The following is a 21,259-nucleotide window of genomic DNA, read 5'->3' as shown; positions in this document are numbered from 1 at the left end:
CTGTATGTGGTGTTCTGAGCTGCCAACTAAAGGGATGAGTACAGACGCCAGATATTTGGAAACATTGTAAGTGACAGAGTTAATCATGCTAACAATAGGTCTTAAAGGTACACCTTGTTTGTGGATTTTAGGTAAACCATACAGACTAGGTGTGGCCTCCCCTGGGTACAGTCTGTGGTACAGAAAACGGTCAATAGCCTTGTCCTGCTCCAAAATTTTCAGGCAATCTATCAATTTCTTCTTGTAACCACTTCCTGGATCTCTTTTCAGAGGTTCATAAGTGGTTAAGTCACTAAGGAGTGTCATAACTTTCTCATGATAGTCTTTCTGGTTCAAAATCACTGTGCACCTTCCTTTGTCTGCTGGGAGAATGATGATGTTTTTGTCCTTGTTAAGAGTGGTGAGTGCATCCCTCTCCTCTCTACTAATGTTGGAAGGTGGTGGTTTGGCATTGCTGAGGCAGGCTGAAACTTTGATTCTGAGCTGTTCTGCTTCAGCCTCTTTCATTTTGTTGTTGCTAATGGCTGACTCAGTAGCTGTGATCATCTCCACCAGAGGAATTGTCCTTGGTGCAACCGCAAAGTTCAGTCCCCTGGCAAGAATCTCTGTCTCTGGCTGGGTGAGCTGTCTGTCAGATAAATTCTTCACCCACTTTTCTGTCTCCCTGGCATGTAATTGACTACTGGAGTGTTGTCCTACACTGAATGTGTTGTTATTGGAATAGTGATGGTGTTGATGAGCTATTAGTATGTTAAACTTGTTTTGTTGTCGAGTCTTGGACTTGACCCTGGAACCCAGACCCAGACCAGTGGTCATTCCATATGTTGAGGGAGTATCAGAGAAAATGAGACGTTTATTTTCTAAACATAACGTCCCAGTGGCTTTTAAACCCCAAAATACATTACGGCAAAGACTGGTTCATCCCAAAGATCCAGTCCCCGGGCACAAACAGAGTAATATTGTGTATGCTGTTCAGTGTCAGGAGGGTGATCAGTCTTACATCGGGGAAACTAAACAGCCACTGGCCAAAAGGATGGACCAGCACAGAAGATCAACATCATCAGGTCATGACTCTGCGGTCTACACTCATCTCCAGGCCAGCGGTCACTCTTTCAGGGATGAAGATGTGCACATCCTGGACAGAGAGGAACGATGGTTTGAGAGAGGAGTAAAGGAGGCCATCTTTGTGAAAAGAAATCGTCCATCGTTAAACAGGGGTGGAGCCTCTGGGTTCAACTGTCCCCCTCTTACAATGCTGTGATTGCTAGTATCACTCAGCCCTCTGTGAACAGTAAACAGCCATCAGGTGCTAATGATCCATTGTTAGGCTGATGGTCCTTCTTGAGCATGTGATCAGCTGGTTCTGGTTGTCAGCAGCAAAACTGGTTGATCCACTCTGAGAAGGTGCTATTTAAGAGACTGAGCTGAATACAGCACCTCAGACTGAGGAAGTCTCTCGGATGAGAGAAGAAACATTTCTACATTTTTTTTGTTCGTTTGTTTTGCTTTGTTTTGTTTTTTTTTTGTTTTTTTTTTGAATGTCCAGAGGACCAGATTTAACTTTTTTATATTTTTCTACCTGGATTATTGAGCATGCATCAGGATACTTTTTATAATTGTCTGTCGCTGTTGTCCGTTGTTGTCATCATTCTTTGTTGAAATCAGGACTCTCTTGTAAATGAGTCCTCGAGGCTCAATGGGATTAACCTGTCTAAATAAAGGTTGAATGAAAAAAACGGGTCATGATGCAGCAGAACAACGATCCCAAACAGCAACAGATTCAAGGTGTTGCACTTCTCCTGGAAAAGGTCACGCCTGAACAGGCCTCAGATTTCTTTCCGTTTCTGAACAGTTCTTACAGTTCATCCACAGCATTTCACTGAACTGAAGCTACATTGAAAAGAAGAGTCAGGACATTTATTTAACAAGCTAATGTATCAGGGGTGGACTCAGGTGGGCACACAAGGTTAGATTTGATTGATGTTAGAACTTGGTTAAAAATAAAAAAAAGATCATTTTGATTATGTCCTGATTGTTTTGAATGAAAGAGGCTGTACTTTTACTTTCCCCATGACTGTAGATTGTTCTCTTAATGTTGATTTTTGCAGTTTAACATCATCTCATGTCAATTTAAACCTGAAGGATAAAATACCATTGGTGTCTGAAGTGAAAGCTCTCCTGACGTTTGGTTCACACTCTGCACTCTGAAGAATGAGACAAAAAGAGAACAACACAACCACTGAATACCAAGTAGAGATGTGTTCAGACAGGTCTCACAAACAAACCACATGTGAAATGAGAAGTTGTGTAAAACAGAGCGAAGGCATAACGAGAGTTAAAGCTCACCGTGTCCACAGAGAAGGGCGGGACATTCTCCTTTTGTGTCCCACAGAACCCGTCCACATCATCATTCTGAGAGACGAAACAGAGAAAACAGGAAATACTTCACATGGTTTTTTTGTTGTTCTTGAAGTTTTAAGCACAGAATAAAACTGCTGAAGCTCCACTCACAGCAGCTTCCTGTTTGGAGATGGCGGCTTGGTAGAGGGCCATTCTGTCCCGGAGAGGAGTGGACTCAGCAAGACTTCCATCTGTTCAAACACAGACAGGACAAGTTCAAGAAATACAAACACTGACTGTATGAAGAGAAAAGGTATTTATTTGTTTGTTTGTTTTGTTTTGTCAGGCCCAAAAGCAGAACACACTCAGCTCTGCAGTTTACAGAACTGTTGGTGAGCCTGATGTTTTACATGATTAAACCCGGTTAGCACCGAAGTTCTCCAGGCCCTCCTCACTCAGACTGGCTGCAGCGCGCGCTGCAGGCAGCACACAGGAACATGGAGGTCAGGAGGCGTGTGGAGGGAAGCAGGATGGTATGTTTCCCTGTGCTCTCTGAAGCCGAGTCCTGATCTCACAGCATCTTTTGTTCAGTCCTCTAAGGTTTGGACTTCTGGAGAAAATCATTTATCCACAGGGTTGTAGGCTCACCAGTTTGAGTTTGTCCACAAGACGAGCAGAATAAAATTCACTCAAACTAAAACATCTACTTTAAGACTTGAACTGAACTCTTTTTACAGCAGGTAATACGTTTAATATAATTTTATATTTCTTTGCAGAGCACAGTTCACACTGTGAGCAACACATTTACTGCTCGTACGAGCACAGTAAAAACACACATCAGGTCTCACCGACTAACTGGCCACATTCACTCATAACCAGGACTTCATTTGTAAAGCGATCGATGCTGGAACACAAAAAGCAGGCGGGCCAGCTGGGGGGGGGGGGGGGGGGGGGCACATGCTCACAAGAGAAGAACCTGACAAGTTGTTTAATGACATAAAATTTATTTTAGCAAAGAATAGACTCCTAACATTTATTAAACATTAGTTCTGTGCTTGCTCAGGATGGGAGACTGCAACGAAGCCAAGATTCATCTTGTCTGCTGGATTCCTTAGAGAACTTTACTAATTGGCTTTTATGTGAATGTTCCTGTAAAGTGCCCTGAGACAACTTTGTTGTGATTTGGCGCTTTATAAATAAACTGAATTGAATTGAATTCTGTATTTTAAAAAAGAAAAAAAAAAAAATCGCATCAAATTTGTGCTTTGACAAACTAAAAAATAAAGAATTTGTCAATGAGAAAAGGAAAAAGGGGGCAGATATCACCCTCGCTTTGAGTTTACTCTTTGTTGCATGTATGCTGTGGGCAGTGGTGGGATGTAACCAAGTACAAGTACTTTGTTACTATACTTAAGTACATTTTTTATGTATCTGTTCTTTAACAACAAAGTCCATGCTCAATATCCTTTTGGCCAGTGGCTGTTTAGTTTCCCCGATGTAAGACTGATCACCCTCCTGACACTGAACAACATACACAACATTGCTCTGTTTGTGCCGGGGCACTGGATCTTTGGGATGAACCAGTCTTTAATGTATTTTGGGGTTTAAAAGCCACTGGGACGTTGTGTTTAGAAAATAAACGTCTCGGTTTCTCTGATACTCCCTCAACATACGGAATGAAAAAACAGCAACAGAGGACAGAGGAGGTGTTGGCGTCATTTATTTATTGTCTCAGCAGCAGAGGGGAGTGACACCATTCAAGCATGGCTCTCCAAATGAGAAGGTAGTCATAAATGTACATAACTTAAGCCTGAGAGTTGCCGGATTCAAGCAAACAGTTGCCGGAACGCACCCTGTAAAAATGAGAGTTCCTGGAACAGGGTACCGCTCAAATTAAGCACTGCTCATAACCAACCACATGTCCGTGTTGTCAGTGCATGTGTGTGCAGTCATGCGTTTAATGACAAAACATCTCATTTACCACTAAACAGATCGTAATGAATCTCTAAGTACTGTAATCAGTGGATGTACCTTTGCAGCTGATTAATTTTTTTGAATCTATCCTATTCAAGATGGCCACTACTACTAATCAAATAAAGCAAATGCAGAAATGAATATAGTTCAGTCAATTATAAATATAATGAGCCCTGAGAATCATCCTCAATGCAAACGTTGAACTCTCACTCACAAGATCTATCACTAAATGGAACAGACATTGAGGTTTGACCAAAACAGCTGTACCTCCATCAGTTCTCATTAGAAGATGATCTTGATCTAAAACTCCAGCATGAAAGGCGACGAGTCAGATGTAGCCCATGAGGAATACAGGGCCTTTGTGCTCTTACTAGTTTAAACAATGGGTTTTACTTTAAATGTCAGCCTCGTGTTTAAAGAGTTTAATACGTCAGTAGTTTTGATACGAATGGGACGTTAGCACGTACATTATCACAACTAATCTGAATTACTGATGGATCCTGAAACTACTGAGGAAATGTCTGTACCTCCCAGCAGCTGCTCCATGTTTGAAGAGTTATTGGCGTCGTTTCCTCCGTTTGTCTGCTCTCTGGATCCCTGCAGGAAGATTAAAAACACTGTTACATCTGTATAATAAACAAATAAAAAAATCAGTCATCTGATGCCCACATGTTTCAGTCAGCTGAACAAATTGCCTGGAAGCTATTTGGTCCATTAGAAAGATTACAGAGGAAAAACATGAGAAAGAGAGAAAACAACAAAGGTGAACTGAAGTGCGAGTCTGTAGGTTGTCCAGTCCAAACCCAATAATCTTCTTATGAGCTCAGAAAGACGGTGCCTGAGACAGACACCCCATCTGTCCTGAGCAGACAGCCACAAAACAAACTCATCCCCTGTGTGCTTTAACAATTCTGATTATTTTAACATGCATGAAAAACATTAAATGAAACAAACGGCATCCCTTTAAAATCTTTGGGTTCCAGCTGTGCAGTTAAGCCAAACCTCATACGGTTTCACTGTAACCAGAGTTCTGGATATACAAAAACAATTATTGCAACACTGCAAAATACAGCCAGGTATTTACCTGGTAAGTAACTGGGACATGTTGGGTACTTACTTTATACTTACAAGGTAATAACTTACTTCAAAATAAAGCCATGCCCCCATGAGTACCAGGTATGTACCTGGTACAGACAATATGCATCTAGTTCTTACCTGGTAAGTAGTGGGGACTTATGAGGACCTGGCTGTAAACATAAAAGCACTTGTCACCTTTTGTGTACCCAGTAAGTACAGGATACATCCTGATAAATACAATGTCACTTGGTACTTTCCCAGAAGGTACTAGGTTTATCCAAAAAAGTTCAATCTGGTCCTCTGGACATTCAAAAAAACAAAAAACAAAACAAAGCAAAAAAAATATAGAAACGACTGAGGAAGTCTCTCGGAACGACTGAGGAAGTCTCTCGGAACGACTGAGGAAGTCTCTCGGATGAGAGACGAAACGTTTCTATATTTTTTGCTTTGTTTTTTTTTTTTTTTTTTTTAATGTCCAGAGGACCAGAATAAATCACAGATAATGTTGTTCACTGGTGGAACACCTGGAGAGCTGGTGCAGGAAGAAAAACCTTCACATCAATGTGAAGAAGATGAAGGAGATGATCATAGACTTCAGAAGGAACAAAACACACCTACCCCCCACCCCCAAACATAGGAGGATCTGCGGTGGAAGTGGTCTCCAGCTACAAGTACTTGTGTACACATGAATGACAACCTCAGCTGGAGCAACAACACCACCAGCCTGATGAAGAAAGCTCATCAGAGACTCTACTTCCTCAGGCGGCTGAGACGAGCTGGTCTGGAAGCTCAGTCCTCACCTCCTTCTACAGGTGTGCAGTGGAGAGCATCCTGTGCTCCAGCATCAATGTGTGGCATGGAGGCTGCACAGCTGCAGAAAGAAAAGCTTTGCAGAGAGTGGTGAAGGCTGCACAGAAGATGTTGGAATCAGTCTCCCCATCATCACAGACATCTACACCTCCAGATGCAGGAAGAGGGCCACCTGCATCATGAAGGACCACACTCACCCAGCACACACACTTTTTGCCCCGCTCCCCTCAGGAAGGAGGTTGAGAAGCATTAAGTGTAGAACCACTAGACTGAGGAACAGCTTCTACCCTGAGGCTGTTAGACTTATGAATCTCTGACCAGGATAATCACTGTGAAAAAATCACATCATGTTGCTGCTGATCCGTTTCATGTTGCTGCTGATCTGTTTCTAGTTGCTGCTGATCTGTTTCATGTTGCTGCTGATCTGTTTCAATATTGCTGCTGATCTGTTTCAATATTGCTGCTGATCTGTTTCATGCTGCTGTTCGACATTATTTTTGTTCTACTAGTGCTTAGTGTATTTTTAGTTTAACGTTTTTCTTAGTTCATATCTTAGAAAAACAGTAATAAGATATTTTACAATTTATACTTTAGTTGGATGTAACTGGGACCCTGTGTACACAATTTCGTTCCACCACATGTACCACATGTGGTGCTTATGGCAAGTAAAGAACCTTGAATCCTAGAATCTTTGAATCACTGAGGACTCATGGTGGACTGCAGCCAATGTTACAGCTCAAACAGTCTGATGTCACTTAAGGTACAGATTACACAAATCCTCTGTCTGCACTTGAGGCATGTATCCTTCAGCCTGAAGGAGCAAATCTTCTTCCTCTGAGGCCCAAAACCTGCTCCTGAGTCTGTTGTGATTTCACCTAGTCCCGACAGGTTCAGAGAATTTGCAGGATCCAGCATGTCAAAGATGTAAGTAGGTCTGACTCATGTCTGAATCTGAACTTTCATACCATGAAACACCACCAAGAAGGTTACCACCATAACCACCGTTATGTTTGGCACACTATCCAGATCCTGTAACACAATCCAGTTTTTTCTGACTTTTGCTTTCAATACAGAATGTGTCGGAGCTACTAATGTCTGACTGCCAGTCCTTTTTAAATATTAGAGACGGTCTTAAAACCTTTTTATTCAGGCATGCTGTTAATACCTAGTGACACTGGCATCCTTGGGAGGTTTTTTTTTTTGTTAATTTCTGGTGTAATGGGCTCTGTCTACAGGTCTTAAGCAAAACTTTGACACCAAAAAAGTCTTGTAATCCTGAGGTTGTGGGTTTGAGCCCAGGTTGCATCAGGAAGGCATCCAGGATAAAACAACTGCCAGATCTTCATGTGGTTGTGCTCACTGTGGTGACACCTAAAGACAGGAGCAGCAGAAAGAAACTTACTAGGAATGTGGAAGTTGTTCGGCACCTTGGAAAGAATACGTTTTGAAATGACAAGTTTTTAATATATTTCAAGAAATTGAGAGGAAGCTAAATCTTATAGCAGCAACAGCCCCCCATTTTGTTGCATAAACTGTATAATTTTTTTTTTAATATGTGGAAATTTGGGGTTGTGTGTGTGTGTGTGTGGGGGGGGGGGGGGTGACAGCAAAGCAGCCCAGTTGGTTGAGCTGCTGCCTCTCAACAAGAATGTTGTTGGATCGAATCCCATCCAGGGGCCTTTCTGTGTAAAGTTTTCGTGTTTTCTCTGCGTGGGTTTTCTCCAGGTGCTCCAGTTTCCTCCCACAGACCAAAAACATGCATGTTAGACTGATTGGTAACTCTGAATTGTCCCTAGGTGAGAGAGAGAGAGAGTGAATGGTTGTTTGTCTCATTTGTCTCTATGTCCCTGTGATGGACTGGAGACCTGTCCAGGATGTCCCCTGCCTCTTCCACAGTGACTGCTGGACATGGGCACCAGTGACCCCTGTGACCCTGAAAGGAAGAAGCGGATAAAGATAATGGATGGATGAAAATAGGGGGCTCGTTCGCAAACCTTTAAGGAAAATATAAACAGGTCAGGAGTTGGTGACATCATAACTCTGTGCTGAACAATTTGTGGTAGCCTTCAAAAAGTTATAAACTGAAACAATTGTTTTAACAGTTAAAGACTTTATAATGTATAAAAATGCCAGGTCACAAATGTAAAGTCCAGCTTTCTGTGACTTGTTTAGACTTTTAATGATGTTTCTGTTGTGAAATGCATCTTAGTTTTGGAGCTCCAAATAGTGCTGGGTTTTCTCATTCGTTTCTTTATTATTATTTTTCTTTTAATTTCATTCTGCCATTTACTGCTAAGACAGATCTTAGCACAACATTCTTGATTGAACCACCATGTTTGAAAGTCTTTGTTGGGGTTGTTCAAAAATGAAACAAGATAACATGATATGAAAATAATATAACATGAGAATAGAATATGAAAAAACTGATGAGTAGAAATATTCATTTGAACTAGAGTATGAGAGAAATAGTTCCCTCTAATCAAGTTGTCCTGCTGGATCTTGTAAAGTTCTGTGTCTGGTCCAGGACTGGGGCTAAATAAACCTATTTGCATTCTGATTAGTGTAACAATTAAATGAGGATAAAGTCAAAAATAAATATTTTAGTTAAATAGTTTAAGGTTGTTTAGTTGTGGTGGCCATTTTGAACTAGGTCGACTCAAATTTAGCTGCAGCTTTACATGGAGTGATTTTTTCCAGAGGCTCATGAGACATTTTACTAGCAGACAGATGAATGCTGATAATAAAATGCACTGTGTGATCAGCTGACAGCAGGTGAAGAGTGTGAGTGGATAATAAACACAAAGCACACCAGCAGACAGCATTATAACAGATCAACTCCTGACGTGGATTATCATTTAACAGCTTTGTTTGGCCGAGGGTCTGAGACAGATTGCAGCGTCTCTACAGGACATACAAAGAATCTCCTGCTAATCCTGATACTATTAAACCTCTCAGACAAACAGCAGTTCCCCCTTATGACCCAATTCATCCCCTAAACACACACAAGCAAAGACAATATCCTGTTCTTACACAGAGCCTCATCACAACAGGGATGGGGAAAGGCAGCTACAGCATCAGTTTACTCTTGTCAGAAGCATGATAAAGATGCAGAAAAACTTTGTTCAAAGTAAACTTAGATTTTAAGAGAGCTACTGATAAAGTCCACAAAGCAACCATTTTATTACAAACACGGACAACTGGTCTGAAAGGCTTCCTTTAGAGACATCTTTACACAACAGGAAGAAATACAGGCAAAAAATGTTAAATCCTACACTCCAAAGAAACAAACAAAGAAAGCCCCAAAGATAAGAACATGCAGATGAAAAAGCACCATAGCTACCTTTCATGAAGACGAAATGAAGCCAAAGAAGACAACAAAGTGAGGAGACCGAGGAGAGGACAGCTCAGGGGGAGTCTGAGCTGAGGAAATCTGAAACCAGTAAGAGCAGGAGCAGCACAAAGACCAACTCTGTGACTCGTGGCAGAAAAGATGTGGTAGAAGCCTCTGGAGGAGGTTTTAGAGACAAAAGACGAGAGGCGACAAGGAGCAGGTGTTCTGGGGGCGGGGGAGGGAGGGGTATCAAAGGGGCTGTGGCTGAGGTGGGGATGACAACAGGAGGAGAGGCACAGGATGCCATGATGTTACATATGGGTGGAGGGGTCTGGAAAACAGCAGCAGCCTGTAGACAGAGTGGGAGGAGGGATGGTGGCAGGGTGGGACTGGAGGAGTAATTGGGGGGGGGGGCTGTGCTGTATGGGAGGAAGGAGGGTCAATTCATTTTAGATCATCCTGTAACTGTATGAGGAGACTGGTATAGGAGGAGGAGGAGAATGAATAAAATCTTGGATACAGAAGTGCTGGCTGGGGGTCTGTGACCATATGAGCTGCCTGCTCCATTACAGCAGGACTTAACCAAATGCACACACGCATGCATGTGCACACACGAGAATTTATTGGTAGTGAAAGACTGATCCTTGGCACACTTTCTGAAGGATAACAGACTGCACACAATCTTTAATTTGGGCCAACAACAATTCAATTCAGTTTTTTTTTTATGGCGCCAAGTCACAGCAGAAGTCATCGCAGGACACTGAACAGAAACATTCATATATATAAATAATAATTTAACATTATTTATCTATCTATTTATTTATCAGACTGCTTTGAGTTTAACTCCATTGCAGAACTCATCTGAGCAAGCATGAAGGTGACAGTGGAAAGAAAAACTCCCTCATAAGGAAGAATCCTTTAGCAGAACCAGGTTCAGGATGAGCAGCCATCCGCTTCGACCGGCTGGGTTTGAGAGGAACAGATACACAATGGCAGGTCAAGAATCACATGTTAAGCGTGGTGTCATTAGCAGCATTATAATGACCGTGGCAACTGCCTTCCCAGACTGCCCTCCAGAACCGGGTCTGGCAGACACAGAACATCCAAGGTTTCTCCACAGAATCAAACTGTTCCATAGAGTTCAATCTGTGCACGCAGAGGATCAAGGAGAATGTCGCCATGACAGGCTGGAGCCTGAGCCAGAGGCTGGAAGGGGGCCGGGAACTGAACCACGATGGCATGATGGCAAGGCAGCAACACACAAAACTCCAAAAGTGTGTCGTGGTCATACCCGTAGCATGGATGTGCAGTGTAGGTGCAAAAACTTGAAACAAACAACAGGAACAAAAAAAGAGCGAGTCCAAGTGCAGCTCCCATCAGTGCTACCATTCTGCGGCACACATGATGTTATCTGTGATCTCAGTGGGATTTACCTGGTTAAATAACGGTAAATAAAATTAAAAGCCCTGCGAAGAAGAGCAGGAGCTGAAAACTCAATTTTGGCCATAGGAGGGAAGGCATTATGTAAATCCTACATACAATGGCCAGAGCACAGTCGACATGGTAAATGGACTGCACCTGCATAGCACTTTTCTATCTGAACAAGACACTCAAAGCTCTTTACACTACAATCTGTGCCTCATTTACCCATTCATACAGCACTCTACTATTTCTGTACAAAGACTGATCAGTGCTTTTTCACATTCACACACCGTTGGGACACATTGATGATGGGAGGCATTTAGGGGTTCAGTGTCTTGCCCAGGGACACTTTGGCATGTGACTGCTGGTGGAAGCGAACCCCCAACTCTCACATTGAAGGACAACTGCTCCAACCACTCAGCCACAGCCGCCCCACATATTTATGGTTTCTTCATAAGAGGTTTTCTAACAACATTCTCTCCCTTTGTAGGACAGCTACATGGCCAAAAAATACATATTTATGCAAAATTTATACAATTGACCCAACAATTTTCAGTCAGGTCATCTCGACAGTTTCTTTTTTTTGTGCTGAAACGTTTCACCTTCCATTCAGAAGGCTTCATCAGTCAAGCAAACACACAATACAAAACTGATTCTTCCCCCAAACAACTTACTCCAAAGTGGAACAGGCCAGTTATGTTGGTGCTAAGATGGTCTCTTTGGCACTCTCCTCCAGTGTCGGCCCTCTTCCTTGTCGACAGTCATGTCAAACTGGTTCAAAACCAACAAAGATCCCATGAAGTCTGGGCTGGGGCCTCGAGTCTCATTTAGTCTGACTCAGAGTGTTCTCCCTGATGAGAGTGTGTGAAACAAGTGATAAGTGATCATAAACCATCTGTAGTGATGCACAGGGAAGGTATAAAGGATCTGTTTAAGTCTGTGGGATTTTTTTTTTTTGAGGGGGGGGGGGTGTCTTGATGCCTTTTTTGACTGATCTCTTCAATTAACTCCCACCTTTGCTGTCATTCAGAGGCTCAGTGTTATATATTTTTTTACCTGATAACGTTGAACCACAACCTTTTTTGAAGCTTTTAAGAGCCTAAATATTTTGGAATATTAGGTAAATTATTTAATGTCAACACTGATCAATGACCTTCGGCTTTATATAGAACAACTTTAAAATGGACAAAGGTTCATCAGATTGGACAGACATTGCCACCCATTGGTCTGAGGTCTCAAATTGAATCCATGGATACTATATTTCTCAAGTTATGTTCTTATTTTTTAAACTGTTTTAGTTTGCTGTTTTGGTTGTCGATCATGAGTGTTAATAACTAAGTAAACTAATCAAATCAATATTATAAATTATTAATTCAAATGATTAATCTGCATATGAAGTTAGTTTGTATATTGGAGCATCTCTATATTAGTAATCATACAAGGGTAAAGATCTGGCCAACTGTTCCACAGATGGGACAAAAGTCACTGCACCTCCTAAATCCAAGGTTTAAAAAAACAAAAAAACAACTGTCAATGCCTTACTTTCAACACCCTGGAGTCAACTTTCCTGGGGAGGCTTTAAAGTATGATCTCTCAATAGTTGGAACAGTATTCTGTCCATCCATTAGCTGTATGCACTTCATTTTTTGGGGGGGGTGCAGGGGTCACTGGTGCCCATGTCCAGAAGTCACTGTGCGAGAGGCGGGAGACACCCTGGTCAGGTCTCCACTCCATCACAGGGACGTAGGAACAATTTAGAGTTACCAATCAGCCAAACCTGAAAGTCTCTGCTCTGTGGGAGGAAACCAAAGAACTCTGAGAAAACACACACATACACAGAGAGAAAGTGAATACTCCACATAGACAGGACCCTGGAACAGTATTCTTTTTTTTTTTAATAGCAACCACTACCCTGGTCTTCTACTGTGCAGGTATTGACCCAGACTTCCATGTGACACTGAAGAGATATGTCAACCCCATATTGCCCAGAGCTTTAAGTATCTCAAGGTCAATCTGATACAGCCTTAATGGTCTACTACCTGGAAGCTTTTATAAACTACCTCTGTGACCTCAGTCATAGACTTGTCTTCCCTCAAGTCCTCAGAGTCCATCTCTGCAAAGGTGGATGGGGTGACTGGATTAAGGAGATACTCAAACTGCAACTTCTACTATCTGACAATATCCCCAGACCATGTCAATAATTCCCTAACCATGCCAAGCACAGCTTAAGACGAGGCCCACTTTCCCTTTCTGAGTCAATGAACAGTTGTGCAGAACCTCCTTGAAACTAATCCATGGGGTTTCTTCATTATCGCTCCAAAATCCTCCCATATTTGAAACCAGAGAAGCCACAGTCCTTTTAGTCACCCCATACCTGTCATCTGTGTCAGGAGTCCTCCAGGACATCAAAGCCATAAAGGACTCCTTAAGCTTAAAGGCCAGAATCAATGTTCATTTCCACCAGCAGACCTTTGGTTGCCACTGTGATAGGTAACACTGACCTTCAGGCCACAGCTCCTGAAAGCCATTTCTGCATGTTAAATTCACCATCAACATTTATTTGGGTTACCAAGTATCTGGATGCCTCCCCACCACCAGATCAAACTCATCACCATGTTGTGATTAGTTGATGGCTTTGTCTAGTCCCTTCCTTTGTCCAAATTTCCAAGATATAAGGCTGCAGTTCTGATGGTAAATGGACTGTACTTATATAGCACTTTTCTATCTTATTTCAAGATACTCAAAGCACTTTACACAACAATCTGTGCCTCATTTATCCATTCATACAGCACTCTACTACAGGTCATTCTCAAAAAATTTGCATATTGTGATAAAGGTCATTATTTTCCATAATGTAATGATAAAAATGAAACTTTCATATATTTCACATTCATTGCACACCAACTGAAATATTTCAGGTCTTTAATTGTTTTAATACTGATGATTATGGCATACAGCTCATGAAAACTCAAAATGCCTGTCCCAAAAAATTATCATATTTCATCCCACCAATGAAAGACAAGTGTTTTTAATACAAAAAACGCCAACCTTCAAATAATCATGTTCAGTTATGCACTCAATACTTGGTCGGGAATCCTTTTGCATGAATGACTGCTTCAATGCGGCTTGGCATGGAGGCAATCAGCCTGTGGCACTGCTGAGGTGTTATGGAGGCCCAGGATGCTTCGATAGCGGCCTTAAGCTCATCCAGAGTGTTGGGTCTTGCGTCTCTCAACTTTCTCTTCACAATATCCCACAGGTTCTCTATGGGGTTCAGGTCAGGAGAGTAGGCAGGCCAATTGAGCACAGTAATACCATGGTCAATAAACCATTTACCAGTGGTTTTGGCACTGTGAGCAGGTGCCAGGTCGTGCTGAAAAATGACATCTTTATCTCCATAAAGCTTTTCAGCAGATGGAAGCATGAAGTGCTCCAAAATCTCCTGATAGCTAGCTGCATTGACCCTGCCCTTGATAAAACACAGTGGACCAACACCAGCAGCTGACATGGCACCCCAGACCATCACTGACTGTGGGTGCTTCACACTGGACTTCTGGCATTTTGGCATTTCCTTCTCTCCAGTCTTCCTCCAGACTCTGGCACCTTGATTTCCGAATGACATGCAAAATTTGCTTTCATCCGAAAAAAGTACTTTGGACCACTGAGCAACAGTCCAGTGCTGCTTCTCTGTAGCCCAGGTCAGGCGCTTCTGCCGCTGTTTCTGGTTCAAAAGTGGCTTGACCTGGGGAATGCGGCACCTGTAGCCCATTTCCTGCACACACCTGTGCACGGTGGCTCTGGATGTTTCTACTCCAGTCTCAGTCCACTGCTTCCACAGGTCCCCCAAGGTCTGGAATCGGCCCTTCTCCACAGTCCTCCTCAGGGTCCAGTCACCTCTTCTCGTTGTGCAGCGTTTTCTGCCACACTTTTCCCTTCCCACAGACTTCCCACTGAGGTGCCTTGATACAGCACTCTGGGAACAGCCTATTCGTTCAGCAATTTCTTTGTGTCTTACCCTCTTGCTTGAGGGTGTCAATGATGGCCTTCTGGACAGCAGTCAGGTCGGCAGTCTTACCCATGATTGCGGTTTTGAGTAATGAACAAGGCTGGGAGTTTTTAAAAGCCTCAGGAATCTTTTGCAGGTGTTTAGAGTTATGTCGTTGATTCAGATGGTTAGGTTAATAGCTTGTTTAGAGAACCTTTTCATGATATGCTAATTTTTTGGGACAGGCATTTTGGGTTTTCATGAGCTGTATGCCATAATCATCAGTATTAAAACAATTAAATACCTGAAATATTTCAGTTGGTGTGCAATGAATCTGAAATATATGCAAGTTTCATTTTTATCTAAAAAAGTTCAATCTGGTCCTCTGGACATTCAAAAAAACCAACAAAACAAAGCAAATCAACAAAAAAATGTAGAAACGTTTCGTCTCTCATCCGAGAGACTTCCTCAGTCTGAATGTCCAGAGGACCAGATTGAACTATTTTAGATTTTTCTACCTTGATTATTGAGCATGCATCAGGATATTTCATTTTTATCATTACATTATGGAAAATAATGACCTTTTTTGAGAAGGACCTGTAGATCTGTACAAAGCTAATTGAACAAATCATTCTAAAGAGAATAATCAGTGCTTTATCACATTTATACACCGATGGGACACACATCAGAGACTATGAGGGGTTCAGTGTCTTGCCCAGGGACACTCCAACATTTGACTGCAGGTGGATTCGAACCCCCAACTCTCGCATTGGAGGACGACTGCTCTAACCACTCAGTCACAGCCGCCCCTGACAAGATTACAAAAATTGATCATTACCGCTTACCTCATCTGCTCACACAGACTCATGCTCATGTTCATGCTGCTGTTCAACGTAATGTTTTTATGCTATTAGTGCTTAGTGTATTTTTAGTTGATGTTTTTCTTAGTTCATATCTCAGATGTTATCATTGTTTTTCTTTTACATTTTATCGTTGGATGCAACTGTATACATGATTTTGTTCCAACACATGTACCACATGTGGTGTGAACGACAAAGAATCTCTGACTCTTTTATAGGGTGGGCCAAGGACTGAGTACCGAACTTCGGTTCTTTTATGGTACCGATCTTTGGTCGGTATATGTATCAAAATATGCCTCGTCTTTCAGTGTCAAGTTTCGGTGAGTGGCGTTACAGCCAATGCCAATGCTGTAACGCAGGAAAAAACAGGAAAAACACAGACGTGGTTACGCCCACTGACGGGGTTCACGTTTTTTTAAGGCAAGCCATGCAGCGCCTAATGCTGCGCCTGACTATGCACGGAAAGAATTTAAGAGCGTAAAGTTACTATGTGTTTGACTGGAAGATTGGAGTGCAGCCATCCTCCTCTCAGCATTTAAGTAAATGGTAAATAGACTGTACTTGTATAGCGCCTTTCTATCTGATCAAGATACTCAAAGCACTTTACAACAATCTGTGTCTTCATTTACCCATTCATACAGCACTCTACTAGATCTCTACAAAGCTAATTGAACAAATCATTATAAAGAGACTAATCAGTGCTTTATCACATTCATACACTGATGGGACACATCAGAGGCAATGAGGGTTCAGTGTCTTGCCCAGGGACACTTCGGCATGTGACTGCTGTTGGATTCGAACCCCCAACTTTTGCATTGGAGGACGACTGCTCTAACCACTCAGCCACAGCCTGTGGGTGTTGGAGAGCCTGCACGGCCCGGTTCAAAATCTCCATGACCAGACTACACTTTGCACTGAGGACGAAGCTGTGTGTGGGATTTCAGCTGGTAAGTGTACGTTTGTTAACGTTAATGCTGTGATTGCTAGTATCACTCAGCCCCCTGTGAATAGTAAACAGCCATCAGTGTACTAATGATTCATTGACAGGCTGATGGTCCTTCTTGATCATGTGAGCAGCTGGTTTTGGTTGTCAGCAGCAAACTGGTTGATCCACTCTGAGAAGGTGCTATTTAAGAGACTGAGCTGAATACAGCACCTCAGACTGAGGAAGCCTTTCAGATGAAAGATGAAACGTTTCTACATTTTTTTTTTGTTGTTGTTGTTTTCTTTTTTGAATGTCCAGAGGACCAGATTTAACTTTTTTAGATTTTTCTACCTGGATTATTGAGCATGCATCAGGACATTAGACACTGGTGTATCACTGGTTGCAACTGTTCTTTTGACCTGGAAATTACATGTATTTGTTTATTTTTATGTAAGAAAACTGCTTGGAATGGAAAAATACCATCCATCCATCCATTATCTTTACCCGTTTATTCCATTTTGGGTCACGGGGGTCGCTGGTGCCCATGTCCAGCAATCACTGTGCGAGGGGCGGGGTACACCCTGGACGGGTCGCAAGTCCATCACAGGGCCACATAGAGACAAACGAGACAAACAACCATTCACTCTCTCACTCACACCTAGGGACAATTTAGAGTTACCAATCAGCCTAACATGCATGTTTTTGGTCTGTGGGAGGAAACCGGAGTACCCGGAGAAAACCCACGCATGCACGGAGAGAACATGCAAACTCCACCCAGAAGGCCCCTGGACCGGGGTTTGAACCAGGGACCTGTTCGCTGAGAGGCAGCAGCTCTACCAGTTGCGCCACCGTGCTGCCTGGAAAAATACCAAAGTTAAAAAATAAAAGTCACGATTTGTACTGTAACGTAATCTTATTCTTGCTAGAATTTATATTAATTACAACAATGGTACCGAAAAAAGAACCGTCCAGGAACCAACAGAAGTGAAAGGTTGTGACGATTTTACAAAAGTTATTTACCTTTGTATTTATTAAAATGTGTGCCAGTCAGGTATCTGTCCTGACAAGTAGGATTTTATTGAGTTACTTCCTTTTGCTTTTGTTTTTAACCTGTCACACAAGGATCATACACTACAAAGTGTAGATCACAGCCCTCCTGACACTGAACAGCATACACAACATTACTCTGTTTGTGCCGGGGGACTGGATCTTTGGGATGAACCAGTCTTTGCCGTAATGTATTTTGGGGTTTAAAAGCCACTGGGATGTTATGTTTAGAAAAGGGCTGTGATCAGTCTTACATCGGGGAAACAAAACAGCCACTGGCCAAAAGGATGGCCCAGCACAGAAGATCAACATCATCAGGCCAGGACTCTGCGGTCTACACTCATCTCCAGGCCAGCGGTCACTCTTTCAGGGATGAAGATGTGCACATCCTGGATAGAGAGGAACGATGGTTTGAGAGAGGAGTAAAGGAGGCCATCTTTGTGAAAAGAAACCATCCATCATTAAACAGGGGTGGAGGCCTCTGGGTTCAACTGTCCCCCTCTTACAATGCTGTGATTGCTAGTATCACTCAGCCCTCTGTGAATAGTACACAGCCATCAGTGTGCTAATGATCCATTGTTAGTTGACTGGGATAAGTCGACCCCCCTCTGTGATAAATTAAAGGAATGTTGCCCGTCTCTCAATTTTACCCAACTGATCAACTCTCCGACGAGACTAAACAAAAACTGTCCTGAAAAATCCTCCATCTTAGACCTGTTTCTAACAAATATGCCTCACAAATTCCCTGGTACAGGTATATTCGCCAATATTTTGAGTGATCATTGTGTGACAGCGACTCCGAGAGATATTAAACTTCCACCTTCTAAGCCAAGATTAATCAACAAAAGGGATCTGAAACATTTTTGTGAACAGTCGTTCCTCTGGGATCTGTCTCACTTTGACTGGCATCGTATTCTATTAATTGATGACGTGAACTCCGTTTGGAACTATATTCATAATAGTTTCATTTATTTTGTGAACAAACGTGCTCCTTTTCGTCAGTTCAGAATAAAGGGACAAGACAGCCCCTGGTTTACTCCAGAGCTAGCTGACCTCCTGCACAGGAGAGACCATCTTTGGGCCACAGCGAGAAAATCTGACTCAGACACTGATTGGTTGAGTTTTCAACAGATGAGGAATAAATGCACAACTGCTGTCAAAGCTGCAAAACGTAAATATGTTTTATCTCAGACCTCCAAAAATCTAAATGACCCTAACAGATTCTTGAAAACCATCAAATCTCTCTCAGACACCCCCCAATCATCTGACCTCCCATTACAACTTCTCATTAACTCTGTTCCTGTGTCAAATAAGCACGAGATCCTGAACTGTTTCAAACATTTTGTTGCTTCTAGTTCTTTATTTGACACAGTCACTAATGGAAAATCAGCCACTTCACGTAATAACCAAACATCTACAAATCAAATCCCTCCTATAAGTCAATACTCAGCTAATCACACCTTCTCTTTTTCTCCATTCTCAGTCAGTGAGGTTAATAAAATGTTAAAAGATCTTGATCCTAAAAAATCTGCAGGACCAGATGAACTTCCACCTTATTTCTTAAGGCTGGCTGCTCATATCATCACAGTCCCTGTGACCCACATCTTCAATCTCTCCATAAGACAAAACTCCATCCCAGACACTTGGAAAACAGCCTTTGTTCTTCCTTTGCTGAAGGGAGGTGACCCCACCTCACTGAACAACTATCGACCAATCTCTAAGCTCTGCATTTTAGCCAAGGTTCTAGAAAAACTGACAAACTCTCAAATCAAAAATTACCTGGACTCATTTAACATCTTAACTCTCCATCAATCTGGTTTCAAGAAACAGCACAGCACAACGACTGCTTCACTGAAGGTTATTAATGACATCGTTGAAACATTGGATGTTAAGGATTATTGTGCTGCACTTTTCTTGGACCTGTCTAAAGCTTTTGATACTGTGGATCAGAACATCTTGTGTCAAACTCTCAGAAATTGGTTTCTCAGAACAGACCATTGGTTGGTTCTCTATCTCTCAGACCGGAGGCATTGTGTTCAACATAATGGTACTTCCTCCAGTTATTTAACAGTCAACAATGGTGTACCACAAGGCTCAGTCTTAGGACCCACCCTCTTTACAGTCTACATACATAATGTAGGTAAAAACATCCCTAACGCATCCATACATTTCTATGCTGATGACACAGATTTTATTGTCGAGCTAAAACTGTTGCTAAGGCTTTCCAGCTTTTGAAATCTGCATTCAACTACATCCAGACAGATTTGTTCCGCCTCAAACTTGTCCTAAATGCCAACAAAACCAAAGGGATGCTTTTTTCAAATAGGAAGTTGGTCCCAGCAGTTCTTCCTCTGATCTCATCCTCAAATGGTGTCCACATTGAGTTTGTTGATTCCTACAAATATTTGGGTATCTTGGTCGACTCACATCTCTCTTTTAAGCTCAATGTGGAAAACTTGGTAAAGAAACTGAAAGTTAAACTGGGTTTCTTTTTCAGAAACAGATCCCGTCTAACCCTGAATGCTAGAAAACGCCTTGTATCTGTGACTTTCCTCCCCTCCATTGATTACGGTGACATTATTTACATGAACGCTCCTACAAGAACTCAGCAGATGTTGGATGCTGCAGATGTTGGATGCTGTCTATCATGGTGCAGTAAGATTTATAACTGGCTGTGATTATTGTACCCACCACTGCACCCAGTATTTACTGGTTAACTGGACATCGTTAACTTCACGCAGACTCTCTCACTGGTACATTTTCATCTTTAAATCACTTCTTGGTCTGCTGCTTTCATACATCTCCTCCTTCATGTCTCTGCGTGAGTGCAGCTATAGCGTGCGCTCTCAGGACATTATTACCTGCAGTGTTCCCTCAGTGAGGACTGAACTAGACAAAAGGACTTTCTCCTACTCCGCTCCTGTTTCCTGGAATATCTTGTAAAAAGATCTGAAGCTCTTGACCTTTGACCTCTCTAATGCCCCTTTTCCATTAGTACCTGTAGTACCGGTACAGCATGGCTCTCCTCTACTCGGTACGGTACAGGTTGTGTTTCCATTATGCTTTCAGTACCGGTTCCAGTGGGCGGGGTTCAAATTGACGTCACGACCTCTCACCAGCTGGTGGCGCTGAGACGCAGAAACTGTTTTCAGTACAGGTTGAGAATTTATGTTATTTTGAAGTTGTGTGTATGTATGTATGCATGTATGTGTGTATGTACATGTGTATAAATATATATATATATATATATATATATATATGTATTATATACATACATATATACATATATATATACATATATGTATTTATATATACATACATATATACATATATATATACATATATGTATTTATATAAACATACATATATATATACATATATGTATTTATATATACATATATGTATTTATATATACATACATATATACATACATATATACATATATATATATACATATATGTATTTATATATACATATATGTATTTATA

At 41.9% G+C, this 21,259-nt stretch overlaps 1 protein-coding gene across 1 annotated transcript in view; it reads right to left on the bottom strand.

The window, feature by feature from the left end:
* LOC119417429 (LIM domain and actin-binding protein 1) overlaps nt 1-21,259 on the bottom strand; it is a gene marked incomplete at its 5' end in the record, with an annotated part of 77,757 nt that overhangs the window by 28,032 nt on the left and 28,466 nt on the right. Inside the window, 4 exon segments of the mRNA XM_037684634.1 lie at nt 2,153-2,204; nt 2,347-2,412; nt 2,512-2,591; nt 4,842-4,911. Coding sequence (XP_037540562.1) covers nt 2,153-2,204; nt 2,347-2,412; nt 2,512-2,591; nt 4,842-4,911 — 268 coding nt within the window.

This window comes from Nematolebias whitei, chromosome 11 (genome assembly GCF_014905685.2).
Source record: "Nematolebias whitei isolate Nwh7 chromosome 11, NemWhi1, whole genome shotgun sequence".
Taxonomy (NCBI): Eukaryota; Metazoa; Chordata; class Actinopteri; order Cyprinodontiformes; family Rivulidae; genus Nematolebias; species Nematolebias whitei.
The sequence above is the reverse complement of the archived record's forward strand: the minus strand, read 5'-3'. Positions and strand labels throughout refer to the sequence as shown.